Raw genomic sequence first — 26,175 nt, forward strand, 5'->3', positions numbered from 1 at the left:
TAACCACTGGTTATGATTTCACTGTGGACCGATCGGCTCAGAACTGTTTCTCGCTACCACCGCCAGGGGATTCTTTTCGGCTTCTGGTTGGTCAAGAGAGCATGCCAAGCCCTCTTTCCGAGTCTGCCGCACGCCCTGGGTCTGCCCGCACCTCCCATTGACCAAACTCTCTACATATACGGCTCTGAGGCATAGTACACTTATCTAGGAGGCTCTGCTAGAGCACTATCTTTAACCCCGGTACCAGTCTTCTAGTACACCATAACCCCGGCGCCAGTTTACCAGTTTACCACCCCGATCGGCTGTCGATGCACGCGTGGGATCGCGAAGTCTTTTGCAAATGTCGGGTTGCTGCGTGCCGCAGTGTTCGAATCACTCGAGGAATGGGTGGAAGGTATACGGCGTTCCGACAAACGCCAAACGGAGGCGTCTGTGGCTCGTACAGATAAAGCGCGACGACTGGGAGCTGAGCCGTAGGTCGTATGTGTGCAGCGTGAGTACCAACTTTGTTTCCTTGCAATCGCCGCGTCTTTTGCCGCGCAGTTGATTGCTAGGGGAGGCATTCACTTGATCGAATGACGTTTTAGCGAACGCCCACGTTTCATCGAATGACACTTTAGCGAATAGTCGGACGCCGCGAAGCGGCGTTTTCGGGTGGGCCAAGTGAGTTCATATTTTTGTAATGAGTTGCCGCAGACTGTCGCCGCGAAGCGGCGTAAAGCGCAGCGCGACGGATGGGTTAACGCGCGCCCCCGTTATTCGCTAAAATGACCATTCGCTCAAATGTCGCCGTTCGCTAAAATGTCATTCGCTCTTGTGATATGGACCCGTTTGTGTGCGCCCGCAAGCAGTCGGACCATCGGCAGAATGTTGTTGTTTTCCTCCATTTCGTCCCGAAGTCCTTTCGACGCTGCTAATGCAGAATGTGAGCTCGGCATTGGCGTTGTTTTGCAGATATCGCTCTGGTGCTGTACGAACAGTTTCTCGTTTGATGAACGTCCGAAAGTAATGATTAGCTATCAAAATTTTGCGCTTAGTTTTGCGACTACTGTCTTGTTTCTAATGGAGTGCTAACTTTAATAACGATAAGTAGAAAGTATGTTATGTCACCGTCTAACCTCTTTTATTGATGAGAAAAGCTATACACACCACATAGTGCTGCTCGACTGGAAATGGCTATACGCACTATGCGGAGAGCTCGTGTCATTTGGGTCACCCTCTTCGAATGGCGCGTGTACAGGGGCGGATCCAGAACTCCGTATGGGGGGGTGGGGGAATCGAAGGTAGCATAAACAGGACTCCGGTTGCACCTTTTGTTTTTGCCGCCACAGAACCACACTGCACCGATGGCCCTTAGATGTGCGCCGCTGCGCGGACTTATTGGCTCCAAGCCGTGCTTTGAAACCGACTCCGCGGACTTTAGTCTCGGTTGAAGCGACGGAGTGCATCTCCAAGTTTAGAGTTTAAGTGTGCCTGCTAGGGTGTGACCTGCCCTACTTTGAACCCTCGTCCTTGAGTACCGAGTCTTTACCACCTGGCAGGCCGGTAGTTGGTTTTATTTCGGGGGGTTTGCCCTCCGAGAAAGGGGAAAGGAGAGCGGCGGCCCCCCCCCCCCCTTGGATCCGCCCCTGCGTGTGTATCACTGGGGAACTCGTTAACACCCCCCTGCCTGCGTTCACACCGCTTCGCGGCAGCAGTGTGCGGCTGCTAATTACGAAACTTAACCCGTATACGCCGCCTCGTGGCACCCAGCCGGCAGCCCAAGCCCCGCTGTTCCCGATTGCACCTCCGGAAAGGGAATCCCATACCATTTAGTTCTGCAAAATTTCGTCGACAACATTTGTTTTTTTTCTTTTCAGTGTTGATCGTAAGAAAGAAATGTCGTAGATATCGCCAAATGCCTCGACAAAACAAAATGTTTGAGAAAAAAAAGTAGGCCCACACTGTGGATCGAACCCGCGTCCACTTACGTATAAAGCAGAACCTTTCCACTGTGCTATGCCACCACTTAGAAAACTTGTTGTAGCCATTCGTTTTATTCGAGTGTCGCATAGTGCGTATAGCCTTTTCTGGCCGATGTGCACGACGGAGTGCGTATAGCTTTATTCTTTATTGATGCCCCATATGCTATTTCCAGGCCCACTTTGAACCCTGTGCATTCGAGGAGAGGAGAGCTGATGGGTGGCAAAAGCTCAAGCCGACTGCAATCCCAACTTTGTTTTCTTTCCGTCGTAAGTATGCATACCGTCGACTCTTTTTCCAAAAATTTCCGGCGGCGCGTCTTATACACAGGTGCGTCTCATACATAAGTCACTTTTTTTCCACAATGTTTGGCATTGCATCTTAGTTTCTAATTTTTACTTAGAAACTTGTGAAAAGTGGGGGGTGTGTCTTATACACAGGTGTGTCTTATACTCCGGAAAATATGGTAAGTACTTTAATGAGCAACAATAAGAGCAACGGAGATTTCTTTCCGTTGCTCTTTGCGTTGCTGGGTGAAGTCCAGGACTGAGCTATGTAACAAGTAACACTGAGAAGTCTCTGTCTCTTGTCGTTTGCCGACGTCGCTCGTTAAATCGCTTACATCCGGTTCAGACGAGTGACAGTGGCAAGCAATAAGTCGGCAATGAGCGACAGAAATTTCTCACTGTTGCTCGTCGCCCGGAAGTGACTGAAGCGATTAGCCAATAGCACCAAATGTTCCGTTTTACGTCTCTACCGGTTCGCTAGCGCGACTGCATGGCTAGTTTAGGTTGTATATTGTTGAGAAGCTTTGTTTGATCACCGGCTGCGATGGGTAATAACCCCGACGACAAGCATCGCTTCAGTGAACACCACATCGATGAGGTGGAGTGAGGGAGGATCCTTTGGGACATGTCCCACACCAAGTACAAAGCACAGAATTTAAAAGCTATTGCGTGGAGCCACATCGCAGCGGCTCTCGGATCACTTGCTCTATCGCTTTCATGCAGTTTTCCCTCGTCACGCAACTGACTGAGTGACAGTGGGTCCTCTTCGTCGTCACTTGTCTTGTCGCTCGCTAAATCGCTTGCACGCTGTTTAAAATTAATGCTTTATTTAGTGTTGGTGCCCTGGTACACGCGCTGACCTTGGATCATGATGGGGTACTTGAACGTTAACCCTAAAGGCGGATATGACCAGTGGCTGCTAGAGCACATGCGGTCTCAGTACGGACTGACGCTGTGCACGGACACTAACGAAGCCATGTTGCACAACAACATCACTATAGATTCAATCTTCAGTTGCAATGTACATAACAACAAACGGCAGCATATTAATCATGAGCAAATTGCAATTTAAAAAGTCACAATTGCTTGCATTCGCTAAGGTGCGTGTAGCTACAACTGCATCAACACTTTAGGCTTGACCAGGTGAGACTGGCAGGATCACGTTTGGGCTTTCATTCCATTGTCTCTCCATTCCGTTCAAACAATGATGCTCTTGAAACCCAAGAAGAAATACTTCCAAGTGTTATTGAAGTCCTATATGGCTGAGACCCCTAAATGTCTCTGCAGTACCCACCCTTTCTCGTACGATAGCAGTAGTCATGAGCGAGCAAATCTATTCGCGACTCCAGCAAAACGGACGCCACCAAGCGGGAAAACCGGGAACCAGCCGGACCAGGTCGCTCCGCGTCCTTTCGCGTCTCTGATGGCTTTCGCGGACACGTGTTGTCAGCGCGGTGGCGAACAATGTAATTTGACGAAGGTCCGAAAGTTTGCATGAGTGTTCATTAGTGTGGTGAAGCCTCAGTAGGTTGTTTCCTTCTACCACGTGTTTGGAAGCCCGTTTACTCCACAACACACGGTCGCGTGCTTTCGATTTCCTGGATGGGGAGGAATCACGGAAAAACGTTTCGATTTTTTGTCTGTCTCGAATCACATTCAAAGTGACGACTACTTGGTAACTGATAAGTGGTTTCTTTATAAGGATGTAGAACAGTGGACTGAGGACGACGGACGAGGTGTTTCGCTAGATGGAACACCAATGTTGCAGTCAAGTGAATGGGAAGGTTCGACAGCTGCTTTTCTTGAGTTTGGTTGTGTTTAATTAGCTTCAAGTTTGAGCCACCCACGCCGGTCGGTGCGTTGGCTATTCATCTTGGCTGCTTTTCGCCGAAAAAGCCCCTGAACCACACTGAAGGAGTTGGGCTGATTTCGCAATTACTTGATTCAGCAAAACCTGCTCGCTGCATATGGTTAATAAAGAAAATTATCTGCTTTCAAAAAAAAAAAAAAAGGGGGGGGGGACACGTCTTGCTAAGTTTGAAGCTGTCACGGCATTATGATCTATCGCGCCTCCAATATTTATATTATACCCCCGTCAAAGCCATCAGCAATATACGTCTACATTGCTCAGGTTGAGCGGCCACAGAAAATACTCATTTTCTCCGTTTAGGATTCGAAGTCAAGTTTAATGCAGAGAGGTTCTGCGTGAATCTCCGATGAAGACTCTTCAGTTTGTCCGCATTCGTCTCCGTGCGACCGGCTAGAACCATTTGGCTAAATTAAAGTAGTATCTCTCTGTCTGTCAAATATTATTCAGCAGTTCACCTAATAGCTAGTCAACTAGCTCATATTTCAACCCGAAGAATATACTCATATCGCTTTAGTGGGGCATAGTACGTTATATAATATATAACCCGCTCGTCAAAATGAGTTCTCGATTGCTACTAAAACCAAAATTGAAATAAGAGTATCAGCTACTTAGTGGGGTGCCAGCGGGTTAAAATGCTCCTTGGCTCAAGAAGCGCTCACTTCATTTTTGTAATTTTCCTACAGCCTGTGTTGCTGACCGCACAAAAGCTCGATTTCGTGGACAGATAAGTCGCATGGTCGAGGCATGCGAGTTAGCTGAAAATTGCTGCTGGTGGAACAATTCTGTAGTCATCGCTGCTTTCCTTAGATTATCAGAACTGATTAAAGTCTATTCTCTCCGGAGCCCATGGTTTCGGTTTTGAACGAAATCTGTGAAACGAAAGTTAGACATGAAAAGAACAAAAAACACAGGGAAACCAAAACTATGCTTTGCAAGTTTATGTGCACCGGCTACACGTAACCGTCGCAGTTCAGATACCTATAAAATTTGGCATTAAACAAAAAAAAATCTGTTAAATTGAATGCGTCACCCGCTCAGGCCGTTCAGGCAGCCCGGCCGAGCCGACGTGACCTGGACTCAGCCGCCATGTTTGTTTGGTGGTGGCGCCCCCTATAGGTCGCTGGAGTCGTGAATATCCATATTGGAGTAGGTAAAAACAGGAACATACCTGTTTTGAAGTCTCTAGGAAACTTTGCTCTATGTCTTCGAGCGGCTCCAAAGCGAAGAAAGCCACCGAAGCTAAGATGTCCCCTTCCGTTTGCTCTGTCTTCAGCAGCCAAGGGCGGTTGTCAGGTGGCTGCCACACCTGATGAGAACCTGGGTGAGAGCCTGAGTTCTCCACCACCACCTGCTCTACCCAGTCCCGAGATCCCATCATCTAAAGAAGACTTTCCTGGTCAGTGTCGGTATTGCCCGCCAGCAGGTGCAGCTACTGCATCTGCCATGAGTACAGATGAGTGTAGGAGTTCTTCACCTCTTCCTGCTGTGTATGATATGAATGTCCCGTATGCATTTGCACCACCTGGTAGTGACTTTCATGATCATTATCACTTAGCAGCTAGGGACAACCTGTTCACTAGCAAGAGTCCTGATGGGCTAGAATGTGCAGAACTAAAAAAACAACTGGCTGATGTCGCACGAAAGTACACAAACTTTCAAGAAAATCACCAGATGGCTAGGGGAACCGTTAAAAGCCTGAAGAAGAAGGTACAAACACTAGAACAGGAACTCCAAAATCTCAAGGGTAGTATGAAGTTTCTGAATGATGATGAGCTTCGTGCACTTTCAAGAAACAACACCTAAGGCTGCACATGGTCTGTGAACACTATCAAGCAAGCCCTTCAAATCAAATATGCTTGTGGGACATCAGGTTATGAAACACTGAGGACACTGGGCTGTCCATTACCATCCAACAAAACCCTTGCTCAAATGTTGCAAGGCTTAAGCTTCCTTCCATTCATTCTTACGGAGGTATTCAATGTTTTAAAGAGCGAGACACTGAGAATGGAGGACATCGAAAAAGACTGCATACTTTTTCTTGATGAGACGGAGATCATGCAGGGTTATGAGCATGACCGTTCGCACAACTCTTTTTTTGGTGATATGACACTACTAGATCGACCTAAGGATGCTGCACACTGTGCATTGGTGTTTATGGTGGGAGGCCTGAATAGGCACTGGAAGCAGGTAATCGCATATCACCTGACTGGACGATCCGTTGATGGCTCTTGAAAGACTTTGTTTTTGAGCTTGTGCAGCTGTGCTCGGAAATTTCTCTGAGGGCCTTTGTGATCACATATGATATGGGATCTGCCAACAGGGCCACGTAGCGCAAGCTGGGATTTTCCAGCCACAGGAACTCCCAAACCATTGCTTCAATTCCTCACCCTCACTTAAAGGGGAGAGGACTTTCCAACTATAATGGGAAGAAGAGTTGAAGTCATATTCGCGCTAACAGTGTCGCGCGGCGTGTTATCAATCAGCACGGATCAAAGTGGCGATGCAGGTGAATTGGTTCATGGCACAACTGGAAACAGCACACAAATATCAGACAAGTACCGTATTTGCACGAATATAACGCAAGTTTTTTTCTCGAAATTACGTGCTCTAAAATGCACCTCGCATTATATTCGGAATCGAGTTCAGCCACGAGGCGCGCGAGTCTGGAGAAAGCCATCCCTCCGGCTCAGTGCAGGAGATTGGGTGGGAAAAGAAATTGAGGTGTGGGAGGGAATTTATTAGCTATTAGGCCACGTGAAGGGGCGAATAGAAAACATAAAAAAGCATTTTTATCGCTTTTGTGTTTGTACAATGCGCGCACCACGCCGCAAAAACTCAGCGTGCGCGCGCGCGCGCCATGCGGGAATGTGGGAATGCGGGCACTGGCCAATTCTGGGCCAAGTTAAGTCAACAAGCCAAGCCAAGACCACCGTTTATGCAATCATGCAACACGAGGTATTCGTTTATGCAGAGGGACCAGAACAAGAAGTGTGATCGTGTATCCGATCCAGCAGTCTTTTTTCTGCCTGCGCATTGTTTAGTTTCTGCTCCAGAGTGATCTGATATTTGTGTGTTGGTGCTTCTGCTTCGTGCCTAGTTTGGATTGTGGGCTGCCGAGGAGCTCGCACAGAAGAAAAAGGAACTACCAGACAAGCAGGTGCCATGCTGCTGCTTATCTGTTTAGTCGCCAAGTGGATTGTAAACGGAAGGACCTGAGCAGTGAGGATGAGTGCAGCCAAAACATAAACTGATATTTCTTCCATTTCCATTGACTTTTCACATCTGCTATGCCCCCGAGTGCGAGAAATTGATGCGGCCTTGGTTCACATTATAATAGCAATAATATTTTTTTTTCTTTTTGAGGGCATCTAAACCTGCCCTCGCGTTATATTTGTGGTCGCGTTATATTCGTGCAAATACAGTAAGGTGTAGACCGGGACAAGCGCTGAACTTCCGACTGATTATTTAATATAAGAAAAAACGTCCAACCAAATATCCACATATCATGTCAACACATGCTTCAAAAAGGCTACCTCAGTCTTACGTAAACAAACCCACGTTTGACTGGCGCACATTGCGCCTTCCTTTCCTATCCCAAATGCTTCCAGCAGTTCTCTCAGTTTTATCAACCCCTTTTTTCCAGGGTCGCGTGATCTCTTGTCTTGTCGCTCCCTATGTTGTTTGTGTTCTGTCTTAATCTTTTGAAGTAGCTCTTTGGCCATGGGCACAAGCCCGACGCTGGGTGACTTGCAAGTGCCAAGCCCTCCTGCCTGCCACCCCATTTGGAGCGTATTGTGGCAAGACTTTTCTAGGGCAGCTTGCAGGCATGATGACGCAATGCCCCTCTTGACCAGCTTGGAATGAGCAATGGTTCGACTACTGCGCCAGATGTGCCGTTTCGTGCCAGAGGCAGGTTTCATACAAAGCACGGATGTCCCAGTGATTCTCGACTTATGCTGACTACTGTGACTGAACTGATGTTTATATTATTTGGCAGGAGATTGAACTATGGCGGGTGCTTTATCGAGCTTGTCCACATAGCCTGGTGTTTACTAACGCACAGGGGTGGAACGGCTGTGCCATTTGCACCATCTTGCGCCAGACGCATTTGTCTGTGCCATCCTGCGCCATTTCGTGGAAACTGCGCTACAGCCAGACTTGTACACGTTACTGAAAAAAAGTAACTGATTACAATTACAATTACTACAGTCAAAAAAGTAACCGATTACCGTTACTGATTACTGCCTCCCAGAAGTAATTGAACAATTACTGCAAAGTAATTGATTACTTTTCAAGTTACTTTCACGTTACTTCTTATTGCGATGACAGAAATACACAAATACACAGTAAAATATTGCGTACACAATTTTGTTTGGTTATTGTTCCCTTTTTTTGTTTTCAGACCCGGACCTTGTCGTGTAGCTGACGCGTCGACCTAAGGAACAAAGCCACTAAAAAGTCAATAGCGAGTTCCCGCTTCCCGTCGACTTTATCAGCAATCTGCAACGAGATCGGAACTCGCCAGCCAAGGCTGGTGGCGCGCTTGTAGAAGAGCGTGGCGCAAAAGAAAAAAGGGTTTGCCGACTAATCCTAGTTTTATTTTTTTTAGATGTTAAAAAAATGTCAATCATTTTTGCTCCATGGCTGAGTGACTATGTTGGTTTTTGTGAGAAAAAAAATAATTGTGGAATGAAAAATGTAATTGGCAATTGTGTAATTGATTTTGTAATTGATTACAGAAAAAAAGTATTTGAATTACTCCGAGCGTTACAGCTTGACAAATGTAATTGAAGCGTTACAAAATTACACTTAACTGTAATTGATTACAAGTAATCAATTACTTGTAACGCGTTACGTACAAGTCTGGCTACAGCCAATACCTTGCGCCATTATGCACCAAATCACACAACGTGCGCCAAAACAAAATTGTAGTTTGTCTTGGTTTCGGTTTCTCGATTGGCAACAATGAGCGCGTTTAGCCTGGTCGGCCTTGCAATCCTTTGTTCCGTTTATTCTCCCTGTGTATCCCGAGTCGGAAGCGCGCGAAAAAACTCGGGGATCGGATCTGAAGCGCTATACCTGCGATTGGATTGTCATTCTTCAACCATCATCGGTTAAGCAAGTCGGCCGAGGTGAGGTCGAGTCGTTATGCGTCAGATTGCCTGAGGCTCTGCGGCCCGGGATCCGAGCGTCAGCCAGTTGAAAAAAAATGAGCAAAAGATTACTTTTAGTACTTCATAGTTAGAAGTTGGAACCGCATTCCCGCAAGATAAATTGTGATTTGATAGAACTGAAATGCGGTCCGATCCGAAACCTAGCCGGCCAGCAGCTGTTACGCGAGCGGTAGATCTGCTCGGCGTACTTTAACCTTGCTCCTGCTAATCGCTTTGAATACGATAACTCGGTTAATCTTAGTCTGCTGCTTGGATATTGAGTTGCACAATAGGTTAAAGTCAAAATTTGTTGCCCTGTTCCTCCACGCAACTGCGCGTCCGTTGCTTACGCATGTCAAGAGGTTTGCACATATAGCTACTATGTCAAGCACGTGTGGGTTGTGCGATAAGCAGTGCAGGTTTGCATTTTGAGCCACTGAAAGACGCTCAGAAAATATCAAGGACACCATCTTCAGAAACATATGGTACTTGCTTTTTGGTTCTCATTAAGGCTCCCAAAGTTTCAAGTTTGTGCATCTGTTATACTGTTATCCCATCTGCCTAGGTTCCTAACCACTCATGTTCATCTGTGCTGGAAAGAACAATTGAAATTGCTCCCGTGCTCGTCTAAGACACAAGCTGAAGTGCAATGAAAACTGATCTGAGCTGCTCCTAGCCTGCTCCAGAATGTTGTTTTAGCTGCTCCCAACCCGCTCCAAAACAGCGGTTTCAGCTGCTCCCGTGGCTGCTCCCAAATACATTTAATGAGTTCCACCCTTGACGCAGTATAACAAAGAAATTGAACCTTGCCTAGCATGGTCTCGGCACGAGCGATTTGCTCTGACCAGTGCTTTAGTTGCACAAGGAGCGGCCTTCTAATCATCTTCTCTTTCTTGGAACAAAAACAAGAATAAACACTTTTTAGGAATCACAGCTGAAGAGCCAGTGGCGTAGCTAGACCATCTGGCACCCAGAGCCCTTGGGTCTTTTGTCACCCCCCCCCCCGCTCCCCGAGACCGCAAGCTAAAAGCCATAAAGCGAAGATAAAAATAAAGCAGCTGGCCACAATGGACTGTTGTGACGTTAAGTGCCTCACAATCCAGCGCAACACCACGGAAGTACAGCGCATTCGTATGCATACCTACGCTTGATCAAACTTGAACCGTAAGTATGAGCGGAGCCGAAGCTACAAGCGCGAGCGTTTAGCCTTGGGCTGTGCATAGATTGCACGAGTGCACGTGCAAGGCAGGGACGCATTCTAGATTAAAAGGTTAAAACAGCGCAAAGACACCCACCGACAAGAACGAGCTAGCCCAAACTTCAACAATAGTCAGCGCATTCTAGCTTTAACTTCGCTCAGACATTATACTCCGTTTCATACTTAGTGTGCTACGCTGTCAAGGCCGCCGGCGAGAGACCATGGCTTTGTTAAGCGTTTTATTTACATGCGCTCTCATGCAAATGAAACTCTTTACGGGTATTATAGGTCACATTCATCTCATTTATGGACACGATAGTCAAATTTCAATTTTCATTCCAGTATCTCTTTAAAGACATGCAGGTAGCACTTGTCAGTAAAATATTTGAAGCAGTGTCAAAGCGCCATCGGCACCTCGTCGGCTCCCTGATACCCCGCGACCCCCAGACATCGTCCTGCGACCGCCCTTTGCGCACCTCTGGTTTAGAGAACGTGATGGCTCAGTTTAGAGAAATGCGGTCTGTACGCAGCAGCAAGCTAGGCTTCCAAACAAACCTTGTGGTCACCCTCAATATCGCTCCGGGAAAATATGATATAATATCAAGAACGAGCGTGCACCGCCAAGGGTTCACCGCTAACGATTCGGCAAGCAACAGCATGCCGGCGGCCGCCATTTTCTCTAAACAGAGTTTTGAGGCTATTCGGTAAGATGTTGTCGCTAAAACGAGCCTTTAAACCGCACGCCTTAAAATGGAAAGTAATGCAATCAAACAATCGTTGGCATACGGTACACTGCGGCGCTGAAGCTAGTCCGTCCACGCAGATTTCCGGAAGCTCGACGGTCTCCAGACATGGCACGCTGTGGCAACAGGGAAACGCCGTCGCAGTCACAACCTTACGAATTCACTTGCCAGAACACCACATTGTGACCGCCTCCCGACGGCGAGCGACGCGCTTCTAGAACTTACGGCGGGGTCAGAGAGCGAGGGAGCTTGCTGAGCAGAAGCCTTTCGCCAGCACCTCCTCTCGGCACTTCCCCCTCGGGGTGAGGGAGACGACACGTTGAGAGTTTACCCAACACGTTTACCCCCTCCCCACGACTCCCTTCGTGTAAGACCTTCGTGTGATTTCTTTCTTCTTCGTCTGGCACCTTCTCTTGCTGTTTCGGCGCAGTCCGGCCGTGGTCGGCGCAAGCCAGCGTCGTGTTGCGCTGGGTTTGGCGTAGACTAGGTGGCGTTGGCTCGGCGTGCCCGGGCACAGCTCTTTCTCGAGTGCTCCCGCACTTTCCGCGCTTGTTTTTTCCGCCGGTGCGCGATGACCTTGCGCGAGCCAAGCCAGTTTTGCGACTCTGCACCAGACACGTTCGTGATGGAAGAGTGGTGACCTCATGCGTCTACACATTCTTTGCCACTTACGAACCAGTCAAGCCGGGGGGATTGCCGCCTTAAGTGGCACCCCCCCCTCGTGACTGAGACTCCTGGTACCCGGGGCCCACTGCCCCCCGGCCCCCCCCCCCCGTTACTACGCCACTGTGAAGAGCACTGCTGGAGGTGTGACTGTTCGATCTTCTCCGCAATACTACTAGCAGTGCTACGAAAAAAAAAGAAGGAATGTTTGATTTAAGGGGGCTAGAGGTTGAACCTCTGAACTACTCAAGTGATGAGAATAAAATTTGCAGGGGAGATTTAACTTCAGATGTAGGTGTACTGTGCAAACTTTCAGCTCTCTAGAACAACTTTACATACCTACTGAAGAAGATGTGTCACTCTTCGTTAAGAAGCCAATGATATGCAAATGAAGCTATTAAGCACCATTTTAACTGCTTGATTATAAAGTGGGGGATGTGGGACTTCGGGCTATCTGGTTTTAATAAATCAAATGTAAATATTTCAGGAAGAGTGATTACCTCAAAATTTGACATGCATATCTGTCCTATGTCAATTTTTAAAAACATAGTTTTTTTTCTCAATGAGGATTTTATTGTAAAACAAAATAAAGTAGATAGCCCGATTCCCTACTAAATTTCAGTTCAGAAACATCTTGATTGTGATTTTAGAATAATTTTACCTTGGAACAAAAGATTCCTTCGTATGAAATTTGCAGCAAAAAGTAGAACTGAGAAAAATGCATTCAAACATTGAACTCCTTTACCTTGTTACTGCCTTACAATGTGTTGAAAATATTTTATATCAACGTAACTGTTTGGCGCATGGTTATGAAATATAGTGTAAGGGTGTATAATTAGTCTCTAAAACCAAAAACCTTAAAATTAAAAAAAAAAAAAAAAAAAATTTCAAAAAATTTTGAAACTCAGGCCTATGTCCCCCCTTAAAAGTAAAATCCACCTCAAAGATTTTATAAGTCAGATGGCACAAGCTACCCTCATTGCTAGGGGCACAGGTATTGCTTTTTAATTTTTCTTCATCTTTATGAACCTTTTAATGTGTCTGAAACGAATCATTCTTCTAGCTGTCTCGTTAGGTTGATGCACTTGATGGCTTTGTTCTTAATTAGTGCTGTTGCTCTTCGTGTTTGATCCCAGGCATCTCAAGTGATCCGCTGCCTCCTTTGCTGTCCTGTGAGTCATACAAACCTGACCCGAGAGCAGTTTCTATGGAACCGATTCAGTCCTCAAGTCAAGGTAAGTCATTTTTTTTCTCCAGCTTGTTCTATGAATCGAGGACAGGGCATTCTCTAGAATGCACGTGGTCTTCCCACCTACATTCTAGAAAATGGGCAAAATAGAAAGTCAGGTAAGAAGACAGCAAGGGAAGCAGAAAAAGGAACATGTGAGGCCAGAATGGAAAAGAGGATTAAGGAAAGTGAACATTTCTGACAATTCAAAAAAGAGAGTTCATTGTTATCAGAGGCAAGAAGAGCTACATTAAGAAGTAGGACTTCTAGGTCGACTTCAGATATGACGAGTGCAACACAAATACATACAAGATGGGGAGAGGCGAGGGAAATGGCTGAACGTAAGCACGGAAAATCCGATAAATGCATAGAGGGAGGCATCCTTTTTTTTGCATTGTGATTTGAAAGGGGGGGGGAGAGAAAGAACAAGGAATAAAGTATTTTAAAAAGTTGGAAGTGGACAAGGCTGAAGGAATGGCAGGAAGGGGTGAGTGAAGTGATTTAAGGAGAAAGGGGGGGGGGTGTTATGATATGGCTATATGGTAGTTATTATGGTAGTATGGTAGAGGGTGGGTGCAGCAGCGTGGTGTGTCGCGTTGGTCCGCCCCATTTACAAACTAGGAGGAACTGCCAAAGCTGTCCAAGTAGTTCATCCATTGTATCCCATTCAGGAAATAAAGCTTCCGCAGCAATCTTTTTCGTAGTTGGGACCTTTTAAAAGGGGAGTGTAAAGGCACTGAAGTATGTGAATCCACCAACACAACGGTTTGACCGAATAACCGAATCTCTTGACTGTGACCTCGCTGCAAGCGAGCTAGAGCTGGTGTTGGGGCTGACTAATGTCGTCGTCGTAGTAATAGCAGGAGTATCCAGCCATAGCCTTGGCTGTTGAAACACGCTTTCCATGTCTGAGCGAGCGAAGAGGCGAAAGAGAGACAAAAAAGAAAGCAGGAGAGGGAGGGGTTGGTAAAGAATGTCGCACGCTGTTTCGCTGACAAACGTGCCAACAGACGGCACTAGTACTCTTGCCAGCCAATTAGCCGCATGGGTTGCTGCCCACGTAGCCTGCTTCGTCGCCGCTTGCGTTGCCTGCTTCACCTCTTCCCCTTCCCACTCCTCGCCCTTTTCCGCTCTGAACTATTCCAGAGCGCTTTTTCCTGGGTTACCGCAGAGGAAGCTCAAACAGCTTGTTCTTCAGTGGGCGACAGGCAGGGATCGACGCATGTTCTTTTTATTCATAGTTAAAATAACGGAGATTACGTACTCAACATTTCTGCTGAACACAGGAAACAATCGAATGGACAGCATGTGAAAAAGGGAAAGACAACATAGGACAACATGTTACAAACCAGTGAAGAAAGGCACACCAGGTATATGACATAGACACCAGTGTTGCGGAATGGCCACCGCCATTCCATTCCAATTTCATTCCGGAGAATTAGTTTCTGACAGTTCCATTCCTTTCAACCCCTTGGAACGGAGAAACTGGGCCCATTTTCACACCTGGAATAGCTGAACTTCACCATTCCATTCCTCTAGTTCCTAAAGTTTAAAAATTGGCCATTGACAGCCACATTGTGTTACTGAAAAAAAGCAGCATGAAGCTGCTAACAATTTGAAGCGTGGAGACGACTGCAAAAGTATGCAAAAGCATTTTCAAAGCACTCATTCCGCTAATCCAAAGGATGGTTGCAGAGAGCGCTTCATGGCAACCGCTTGTCACTGCAGACATTGACCGTGCGATGAAGCGTAAAAGGCTTGCACGTCCCAACAGTCGTCAAAAATTAAAACCTCCCATTTTCTTGTCAAACGGACCATATATACAGGATGGGATCGAGGGAACGGTGCAGTCGTGTAGTGGTTCAGTCCTTCAGCACTTCGATTAAGCTAGATTGTAAAGTGTTGATGCCACCTGGCGGCAAAGCTCATAACTACAGTATGCCTTGCCCTGTCGAGGCGCATGATGTTATGGACGTGACTGATATCCCAAGACGTATTGTGCTCCTTGATGGTTAAATTTGAAGCGCTCTTCAAATCCGGTATCTAGGACCAGAGATATAGCCATCTGTTCAACATACAAACTGTGATTAATATTTACAGGTATTGATTCCATTCCGGTTCGTTGCGGATGTTATGCGCCTTCCGTAAAATCCCGTAATAAGAATGCCTGCCCAAAACGAAGATAGATGGTGAAAAACATTGGATGGGCTACCTTTGGGATTGGGCAGCAAATCTTCATCAAAAATTAGTAAAGAATATCAGGGCACCAGCTACCTACAAACCACATGACACGGGAACTTTTACATCAGATTGCAGACGCAGTTAATTAGCATTTCATGATGCGATAGACACGTGAGAATTTGCTACCGACTCCTGTATCACGGGTGTCACAGGTACTGTAAAGACTGTATGAACGCCCACCTCTGAGAGACTGCCCACCTTGTTTTTCGGGCTGAATTTCCATTAAAAAAATTTCAAAGCCTATAACAAAGGTTTAACAACTAAGACCTAAGCTGTCAGTCAAACTCTTAGCCGATGAGAAGTATAGCTGCCGATTGGGGTTCAACGTTACGGAATCCCAATATCGTGGCGCGCGATTTAAAATGGGCGAAATAGCCGCAAACTAAAATCAGTCTCGTGCAATAAATATTGCAGTAAAAAATATTTTTTATTGCGGAAAAATTGTTTTTTGACATGCTTGTCCCAAATTAGGCTGTTTAAAAAAAAACTTTTTTTTCTTTGCAGTTTCCCTTTAAGGTTTGGTTAACTTGTGTTAGCCCCAAGAAAAATAGGTTCTTGCAATTTTGCTCGGTTGTTTGAGGGAGCAAATTAGCTTATTTTATTTGACTCTTTTAGGTGTTTTGTATATTCATTGCATTCAGGACATGAAAAACAAGCTTATCAAGACACCAGATTTATAAAAAAAGGAGGTCAATCAATATAACTTAAAAGTTTTATTCAGTAATCGTAAATAATATTACAAATGTCCTTGTGTGTCTCCTTTAACATAATGTTGTTCATGCTAATAGAACAATTAATAGAGTTAATTGTTTTTAAATGTTTTCTGGAACTGAAATAAAAAGGGCACAGTGAGATTTTAATCCACTCAGTTGATGTCGAACTGCAGTGATTACTATGTAGTTACTTTAAAACCAATTGACTATCTTGGTTAAGCTTGCCATGTACCTCTTAATACTGTTTTATTTTAGGAGATGAAGCTGCACTGTTGGGGAAGACCAGCTGCCCTTTGAAAGTCACGGAGGACATCTGGTTTGGATGCCGTTCCTGTACCTACTTCACGAGAGATCAGCATGGAATCTTGAGCCACTTGGTTGCCCATGGTGATGAACAATTCAAGGGCCTACCTCCTTCCACATTTCCTGCCTCAAAGTTTAAAGTGCACAGCAACACTCAAAAGCACAGAAGTAATAAGCTTTTCAAGTGCAAGCTGTGTCCTCACGTCTTTACTCGGAATTCCTCTCTGATTGAGCATAATCGAACACACAGTGGTGAAAAACCTTACAAGTGCAAGCTGTGTTCCAAAGCCTTTGCTCACAGGGGCAGTCTGAACAACCACAAGGAAACCCACACTGGTGAAAAACCTTACAAGTGTGAGTTGTGTTCCAAAGCCTTTGCTTGTAGGACCGGTCTGATCTACCACAAGAACACACACACAGGTGAAAAGCTGTTCAAATGCAAGCTCTGTTCTCACGTCTTTACTCGGAGTTCCTTTGTGATTGAGCATAATCGAACACACAGTGGTGAAAAACCTTTCAAGTGCAAGCTGTGTTCCAAAGCCTTTGCTCACAGGGGCAGTCTGAACAACCACAAGAAAACCCACACTGGTGAAAAACCTTACAAGTGTGAGTTGTGTTCCAAAGCCTTTGCTTATAGGGGCAGTCTGATCTACCACAAGAACACACACACAGGTGAAAAGCTGTTCAAGTGCAAGCTATGTTCTAAAGAGTTTGCTTACAAATGCAGTGTGATCTACCACATGCAAACACACACAGGTGTAAAGCCATTCAAGTGTGAGCTTTGCCCCCAAGAGTTTACACGCAGTTCCTCTTTGAAAAACCATAATCGGATACACCGTGGTGAAAAACCTTATAAGTGCAATCTCTGCCCCCAAGCCTTTGCTCGAAATTCTGAGGTGAGAAGGCATAATGTAACACACAGTGGTGAAAAACCTCACAAGTGTGAGCTGTGTTCCAAAGCCTTTGCTTACAGGGGCGGTCTGATCCTCCACAAGAGAACACACAGGTGAAAAGCCATACAAGTGCAAGCTGTGCCCCCAAGAGTTTGCTTACAAACGCCATCTGACCTACCACAAACGAGCACATACAGGTGTAAAGCCACTCAAGTGAGGTTTGCCCCCAAGAGTTTACACACAGTTTCTCTTTGAAAAACCATAATCGAATACACAGTGGTGAAAAACCTTACAAGTGAGCTATATTCCAAGCCTTTGCTTGGAAGTCACATTTGGAAAGCCACAATCAAAGAGTGCTGAAAAGTCTTTTAAACCTTTGCTTCTTAGGCCTTTGCTAAAGATAGCAGTCCGATCTATCACAACCAAACACACATGAAATCCATTGAAGTGCGCACTCTGTCCCCAAGCCTTCACTAGTAAGTGCACTCTGACCCATCATTACGAGAACACACAGGTGAAAAGCCCTATTAGCCGTATGCATCAGTCATGACTAACTAGCGCTGTTTTAAAGTTAGTATCGCGACTAAGTAGTCACGAACTAAGAAAAAATCAGCGATTAAGGATCGACTAGTTCTGCGGTACTCACAAGCGCGAAACGAGCGGGTGACTATCAAGTCAGAAATAAGAAGCGGAAGTAACTTAAAAGGTAGGTCACAGACACGCATACTTAAACGTCGCTGCGTAAATGGGTATTTAATCATATAAAAACTAATATTTAAATGTTTATTAGGCAGAAAAAGTTACAATGAGAGACTAATTGCCCGAGACAGAGTTTTACAAAGAAAAATTAAAAGAAACTCAAGGAAGAAATACGAAAGCCGCATCGCCAACAACATAAACAAATATGGATGCACCCGTATGTGCGTTTTTCCCCGCTATCCAGCGTCCTGCTGAGGTCGCTTTAGCGGTACCTCTGGCCATTGAACATGGCTATTTACACAATATTTTGTCCTCTAATTCTTTTTACATGTGTCCCCCTGCCTTCCGAGACAGTAAGTGCTTCGTTAGCGCTGGCGGTCAGCGGTGATACGAGTCGGCCATGGCACTGAGCTGCTAGTCACCCGCTAAATACCGGCTAAGCTAGCCCTACCTCATGACTAAGATTTGTTAGTCGACTTAGCCGCGCGGGGCGACTAGGCCCTAAACACGACCGGTAAATACCAAGCGCTCACTTAGCGGCGACTATCGCTCGCCACGTGATCATTTTAGTTGACGACATCGCTAGTCGGTGGTTAAACAGGCGCTACTTACGCCTGGTGAATACGGGTGTATATGTGTAAACTTCCCGAAACCCTTGTTTCTACAATTGCAGTTTGATCTCGCATAATCAAACACGCAGTGGTGAAAACCTTACAAGAGTTCAAGCGATGTCCCAAAGCCTTTGCTGAGGTCAGAAGAGGCAAACATGCGGGCCGTATGTGGCCTGCGACTCGCTAGGATGCGGCCTGCTGGCAACCTGCTATGGGCCGCCGTTTCCATGTCTGGAGTACTAGAAATGGCATACGGCATAATGATCTCGTGTTGCCAATATATTTTTACTCGGAATAGCTCTGCTCTCAATACATATTCACGTAGTTTATACTATTTTGTTTTAGAGCGCACCTCTTAGTCGCCCGTTCCCGGCTTGAGCGGCGTCCCCGTCGGCGTAACCAATGTCACGTGACCCCCCCCCCCCCCAAGGTCACGTGGCACCCCTCACCCAGGTCACGTGACTCCCCCTCCCCTCCCCCGAAGTTACGCGACACCCCCCAGGTCACGTGACCCCCTCCCCCGAGTCAGGTGACCCCCTGGAGCATATTAAAGAATGAGGGGAGGAGGAGGAGGGGTCTACCCTCCCCTCAGTACCCTTCACTCCTCCTCCTCAAGAGCTGCACTCCAATTCGGCGTTACAGGGAGTTGTAAACGGCTTACACTTTTTGCTTGCTTTGTTTTATTTTATTTTTGCTGCCCAGCTTTATGTCGTGTTACCGCTACCAGGCTATGCTTCAGTCTTTGACGTCCCAGAGAACTTCTGGTTTATAAGAAAAATGAACAAAGGCAACCTTAACACCGCTGTTTGATATGTCGATTACATGTTGACCTGCCAATTCTCCAGGTGTATGCCAAAAAGAATGAAGTGGGAGATCTGTGAGATCTGTTAAAATGTTAATATTCTTGTAAACCAACTTGCCTCCTCCAAGACAATAAAATATACAGCCGAAGGCCTTGTTATATCTCCAACTTTGATGTCCGTGTAGCATTTATACTTTCTAGCACTGGTGACAGAAGCAAGCTAGACAGGCGTGCATAGACAGAATGACTGGAAGTCGCTTTCAACGCAAGCGGCAGTTTATATTAGTAAACAGCAAAAGGGTCTATACTTCGTGTCACTAGTTGCATGCAGTACAGGTGAAGGCAATGCCAGCGAGAGAGAAAGGGCAAGCACTAGGAACTTTCCTAGAGGTCTGCCTTTCTCTCGTCACCCTCCTCTTATATCCAGCCTTCCTAGTGCTCAATCTTTCTCTCCGTCTGGCATTGCCTTCGCCTGCACTTCACACGACTAGTGACATGAAGTACAGTAAACTTTTGTGAATTCAACCTCGACGGGACCTTGAAATTTAGTCAAATTATTCGAGTGATCGAATTTAAAAAAAAGGACAGAAAAACTGTTAAAATTAAACTTCCTTTTATTGTCCAAAGTACTCGCGTACGGTCTGCTGCCGTCTGCGCTCAAAATGTGCGTCCAAAAGTAGGCTTCGGAGAGCAGCGTACCCAAAACATCACGTCCCAAAGCATCACGTCCCCAAAAAATTGTGCACTACAAAAAAAAACAAAAAAACAATTCAGTTTTACGATTGAGCTTGGCGACAAAAAGCATAAGGAAAAGAAATTTTGCGTTCTCCTACGCGGAGGTGGACCGCACACAATGCTAGAGAAGCGCTTTGAGAGTGAGCGCTGAGAAAGCTTCGATCCGACTTTGGCCCCGAACGGCCAGACCTTCAGCGACACAACAAAAAGTAACGACAACAAAAGAAAAAGGAGGAAAAGAGAACTTATGCTTTCCGGTGCGCAAGATGGAGTGCACACGATGCTACAGAAAAAACGCTTTGAAAGCGCGCGCTGGCTTGTGCGCGCCCGACCACTTGCTATGTTCTCCGCGCTACTCCATGCCAGATTGGTTGCGTTGGCTCTTGTCATTCGGTAGGGTCCATCGCAACGGCGTAGAGGAGCAGGCGCATATTTGTGCACGTTCGGCTTTGCAGCAAAGGGCCCGTGTTTTGGTGTTTCGCCATACGTTGGTGGTTTTTCTGTCGTGCCGTGCAATGTGAGCCCGCGCTCATTCGCTCGGACGAATTATCCGATGCGGAGTCTTCCCGAGTTTGAATTATTGAACTTTTCCTCCCATAGAATTGTATGGGCACTCGCCAGGACTTTTGAACATGATCAAATTAAACGAAAAGTTGAATTAACCGAGGTCGAACTAACAAAGTTTTACTGTATAGGGTGCAAGCTCTCGCTCTTCACTCAAAGATGCACATGGGCTGCACGACGGCTCTCGGAACACTGCACTGCCAAAGATCTTCGGCACTGCCAGAGATAAAGTTACAAGTTTGGTAATTCTCGCCTAAGAAGATATCACCATTCCTCTGGTAAGACTGCTGCTATAAAAAAATGTGAGCAAAGCACAGGCAACAGCAACTAACCGCAAAGCTGCTTTTGTGTGATTTTTGAGTGAAGGGTTAATCTATAATCTTGTAGAGGAAGAATAGCGACGTCTGAGACAAACAAAAGAGAGTCCCGTTTAGTGGGGAGTTCCTCGCTCCCCTCTTGGGCTGGCCGTAGAGCTGTCGGGATGACGTCGGGTTCAAAGAGACGGTTAATGTCACTCACTACCTGTCAAGGTTCCTATACGCGCATTACAAACGAGGCTTTAGCGACATCCACTAAGTACTCTTTGCTAATCCTTTAATTTGTTTTAAAATTCCTCTTCGTGTCTTTTGTAATAATATTATGGTGTGTCCGATAGCATATATAGACCAAAAAATAGGCAGTGAAATTTTGTTGTAGTTTCCCTTTAAGGAACGATGGCTTGCCAGCAGGCTTGCCAAGGGGCTTTTTAGTGTAACAATTAATAAACATTCTTTTTAATGCAATAAGGTGGGTCAAAGAAGCTTACTCTCAATGTTCTACCTCTTAATGCATACTGGGCCATGCCTCTGTTCTTGTTCCGAGTTCCTTTCCACTTGCTCGTGGTGTGTTCTATGATGCTCATAAAATTTTCTGTATTGTTTTGCTTTGACATATTCTCCTCTTTGTGGAGAAGATATAAGCTTGAGAAAGTAAATGTGTGACCAGAATTTCACTTTTCTTTTTAAGACAAGGTAAGCAGTTTCAGGCCCCATGCTGTTGTTTCTTTTGGCTCTTGCAGATCTCAATACTGAAGCGAGTGGGGAGTAATGTTTTATCCGGTTTTCATTTTGACGTTTTGTAGCGTGCTATCTTTAGGAATCTCCTCGGCGGGAAATTGAGTGAAGGGCATGTGTACGTACCGCGGTGCTTTGTGCTGCCGATTGGGGTGTCGGCAGTTTAGTTCCCACATGACCCGGCAGGTTTAGCGATTAATTGATATTGTATCTAAAGCCCTACAAAGTGACGGTGTGGAGTTCAGATTGCAGTTAAACTGAGTTTATTAGAAGGAGGGAAAAGCGTCGGGGCGAGAACCGGTGCAAAGCATCTGCTTGCCGGTGCTCTTAGGTGGTCTGCGAATGTTCATATTCCAGGCGGGAAAGAGGTGCATATTCCGGGCTTCTGCATGTAAACGTTGGGGTGCCGGGTCACACTCCGTTGGCTGGGATACATTCCTCGTACCGTTGAGTATGTGTATGTACCAGTACCAATGTGCATGTTTTTAGTTGTGTTATGCGGTTTCAAGAGTACACTGAAAAAAAGGTGTTGAGAACTTGGTACTGACTTTAACACAAGCATACTTAATGTATTTTCTCCTTCCTTTTCTGCACTGGCATTTACATCATCACATATTATGCAATACCTGCTTTGAGGCATCACTATGTATTGTCCAGGTGGTCTATATTTTTTGTTACTCAGTGTTTTTGGGTCTGATGGTTGTTTCTGTGTTGCCTGCCTCTCTGCATCATAATTTTCATATCGTGTCATTTTATTTCAGTCTATGCCTTTTGCTCATTTTTTGTATAGCACTGAATAGTAGCTGGTTTCTATGCTGTCCTTGTTGCAAACATTCTATTTCTGTAACAAAATGAGATGGGTCAGAGCAGCTAAGTCTCAAGGAATACAAATTCAGCCATGATTCTGCTTATGTTGCAGTGTCCGTTGTATTGCTGCTTTCCGGGTGTTTGTTTTTACATTGTGCAATACATTTGTAAACATAGCTCCATTGCAGTTATATGTTGTTTTTTTTTTACTTTTATCTTGTCTTCAGAAAAATCTGCAGAAGACAAATCTGTATTTGGACTTGTGTTTTGTGGAAGTAAAGGTTGACAGTTCAAGCTTTCACATTGTTGCTCTTTTTTTTAGCCGTTGCAAATCTTAGTTGAGGCAAAATGTGCTTCTGGCAGGGTGTCTCTTTAAAAAGTTTCTATTTTGCCACCTTGCACCATGCTGGGATCTCGCAGTAGCAGTTTCATCGCCGAAAAATTGACTGCCAAGTGGATGTGTACACTTACAGCACATTGAGATTGGCACTTTGTGCTGCCGATTGTTAGCCTAATTCCAGCCTTCCCAAAGCTTTTGTTCAAGAGAATAATCTAGCTCTCTTCGCTCAAGTTGGTATGCACAATAAACGTTAAGAATACCAGCAATGTCCCGCGGCATTTTCTGACCAGTCTTCCCTCAGCCCACAAGTCCCAACACAGGTTCACAAATAAAAGGGCATAGGTGGAACAGCTCGTGCAGTTTTTTCATGCAGAGCGTGAGAAGTATTTGGCATCGCGCATAAACCCTTAATTAAAATGGCAGTCCGAACCCGGTTTTTTGCACCGCAAAAATAAACTAGACATTGCAGGTAGCTCCAACTCCATCAAAACGTAGCCTGAACCGTTCGAGCAAGATGCCAAAATATCAACACTTTCCATTACCAGAATAGAAAGTTTGAGATAAAAAACCGTTTTCGCCTATGGGAGGACGCCGTCCATGAGACGCAACAGACGAAATGCCTCTGTTTGCGACCGCATCTCACAGATGGCGCCACTTGTCCTCTAAGCTTCCCGCGCTCCCCCACTTGTCTAATCCGAACGACTGGCGGCAAAGTTAAAATACCTGAAAAAAGTATTGTATCCTTGCACCCAACTTTGTCCGTTATTAATAGAAGGAAACAAAATTAAATGTCTGGAATTGTAGTCACTGTTTTTTTTTTATAAAAAAATGTCCCGATAAATATTGAAACAGACGTCGTCTGCTTTTGTCTTCACGAACGCCGACAGCCACCTACACGCACCTGCATTGATGGTTCATATTGTTTTATTTTACTACCAACTGGTACTCCTTATGTGGCAGTTAACGCGCAAGCAATGGAGTCGGGTCATACTTTGGTACATTGAACTGAGGAGCTTTATAAAGGTCAAGCGCAAGTTTTGTTTCGGATTGCGGCTTACAGCCACCTTCGAAGTCTGTGTTCTGGATGTGTGCTTGACGCTTTGCAAAAGATTGTAGCGTCAAGAACAAAACACGTCTTCCACGTTGCTCCTCAAAAGGAAGAGCACTGCTTCCTCATCGTCGGAGCCTTCGAGGCAGATCCCCACCTGTGTTTGAGAAGAGCCGTGCGTTTGTTCAGAGTATCCACGTACACCATGCGCAAAGCTATCGGCGAGATGCGCCCGTACAAGCTTGGCCTGATTCATGAGTCATTGCCCGGAGACTACGAGAAGCGGCTCGACTTTTGTCGAGACGAGCTCCTCGGGATTGCACATCTGCAGTTGCTGTTGTTTAGTGATGAGGCGACATTTCACCTGGACAGGCAGGTGAACACGCAGAACTGCTGTTATTGGAGTTCGACAAATCCGTGCTGGACGCTCGAGAAAGCTTTGCAGTCGTTGAAGGTAGCAGTCTGGTGCGGAAACTGGAGAGAGGGCGTTGTTGTCCTCCCTTTTTTTTTTTCTTTTTCAATAACACCATAACGGGAAGCAGTGCCTACCTGGAGATAATGTAGGATAAGTTCCTTCTTCTCGAGTTGGAAATACTGCACATGCGGTGGAACGTATGCTTCTTCATGCAGGATGGTGCGCCACCCCACTGGTCGACGAGTGTGAAGGCACTGGCTGGACAACGCCTTCCCAGGACGCTGGATGGGCCGGGGATTACCGAACATGCTGTGGCCGCGCCCCGGTCGCCAGACCTCGATCACGATATGCGGCTTTTTCGTTTGGGGGTTTGTGAAGTCCCAGGTGTACAAGCACCGCATCCCCCGACTCGACGAAGCAGCGCATCGAGGCAGCTTTCGCTCTCATCACGGACGAGATGCGAGCTGCTGCATTCGGAGAGTACGTGACCTGGGAATTGTCCTCTTCACTTAGCGCCTAGGAGGCAATGTCGAAGCCCTGGTTCCAACCGAATTTGAGCCGTAGTGCCCTGCCTAGAACTGACCTGACAACAGTTTTTATGGAACGAACTCGCACCTTCCCGTCAAGTGTACGGTTTATTGATTTTAATACCCTGACAAAGGCCCCTTTTAGGGCTGCCAAATGCTGTCGTCATGGGGCCTGGCCACTCTTGACGTGCCTGCTCTCCCGTGTCTCTGAATGCCCATGCAAATTAGATTCTTTGTATGTGCCCTCTTCTTTCCTCAGATAGCGCTTGTCTTATTACCTTCATCTTATGCAGTCCGGTGTCGCACACGATGTTACACCTGTAAATCAGTGAAAGGCATGTCGAGCTGCGTAGACTTTCCATTTTCCTGGGGGTGGGCAGGCTGAGAAGTTCTTCGGGTGGGGGGGGGGAGGCTGCTGGAGATTGAACTGGAGATTGAAGCTTGGAGCTAACGAAAGCACACTGGGATTCCATTTCCCATATATTTTGTCAATAAAGGCAATGTGGGCGTTATTTTGTTTACATGCCACTACTAGAAGCTCGTTACATGGCACGTAATCAGCGTCTCGGTAAGGATGCCGGAAACGTTTTTCAAACCGGAGTTTCGATGATCGGATCAAGCGGTTCGAAAGATTTCGAACTTTCCATATTGAAAAATTCGAAGTTATTAATCTAAGAAGCTCGACGCTTTTCGAAATTTTGAACTTATTACGCTGCAAAATTCGATGCTTGTCGAACTTTCGACCTTGATAGACTAAAAAATTTTATGATTTTCGAACTTCCGAACTTCTTGCACTAAAAAGTTCTAAGCTTTTCAAACTCTCGAACTTCCTATGCTAAGAAATCGATAATTTTCTAACTTTTTAACTTATTAATCTAAAAAATTTGAAAAACGTCGAACTTTCGATTCCTGAAAAGTCAAAAGTTCGACGAACTTCAAACTTTTAAAGTAAAAGTTCGAAGTTTGTCGAACTTCGAAAGACCGGCGGGTGGTTTCATTTGGATTCAAGCAGTGAGGTACATTCGTAATTTTTTTTTCGCAATTTTACATGTGGTGCTGTGAATTTTAAGTTGTGAATTTTTCAAATTCGAACCTCCGTACGGTCGAAAATATTGAAACCTTTCGAATTCGCGGCATCCCATGTAAGGACCATGGCCCGGGCCCGGAGGGGGGCTCTGCCCCCCCCCCCCCCCCCCCCCCCCCCCCCCAGAATCTACACCTATGCTTACATCACAACAAAAACGCAGCCAGCTGGTGAAGCAACAAAACGTCTTTATCCACACTAACAAAAGCATTATACGAATAAACAAGTTAGCGAGCC

At 45.9% G+C, this 26,175-nt stretch overlaps 1 protein-coding gene across 1 annotated transcript; it reads left to right on the top strand.

The window, feature by feature from the left end:
* Positions 1-289: 289 nt before the first annotated feature.
* On the top strand, positions 290-22,823 carry LOC115309144 (zinc finger protein 431). The gene is made up of 4 exons (XM_040217727.2): positions 290-493; positions 2,138-2,231; positions 13,013-13,111; positions 16,314-22,823. Exons 1-4 carry the CDS (start codon positions 341-343, stop codon positions 17,369-17,371), a joined length of 1,404 nt encoding a protein of 467 aa, XP_040073661.1. The 5' UTR covers positions 290-340; the 3' UTR covers positions 17,372-22,823.
* The last annotated feature ends 3,352 nt before the right edge of the window (positions 22,824-26,175 follow it).

Source organism: Ixodes scapularis, unplaced genomic scaffold (assembly GCF_016920785.2).
Source record: "Ixodes scapularis isolate PalLabHiFi unplaced genomic scaffold, ASM1692078v2 PGA_scaffold6__148_contigs__length_123643588, whole genome shotgun sequence".
In the NCBI taxonomy this organism is placed as follows: Eukaryota; Metazoa; Arthropoda; class Arachnida; order Ixodida; family Ixodidae; genus Ixodes; species Ixodes scapularis.

What these genes read in the sequence shown, in the direction of transcription:
- LOC115309144 (XM_040217727.2), top strand. Translation starts at nt 341, where the DNA reads ATGTCGGGTTGCTGCGTGCCGCAGTGTTCGAATCACTCGAGGAATGGG. An exon ending in AACTTTGTTTTCTTTCCGTC is followed by an intron (nt 2,232 to 13,012) that starts GTAAGTATGCAT and finishes GTTTGATCCCAG; the next exon opens with GCATCTCAAGTGATCCGCTG. An exon ending in GATTCAGTCCTCAAGTCAAG is followed by an intron (nt 13,112 to 16,313) that starts GTAAGTCATTTT and finishes GTTTTATTTTAG; the next exon opens with GAGATGAAGCTGCACTGTTG.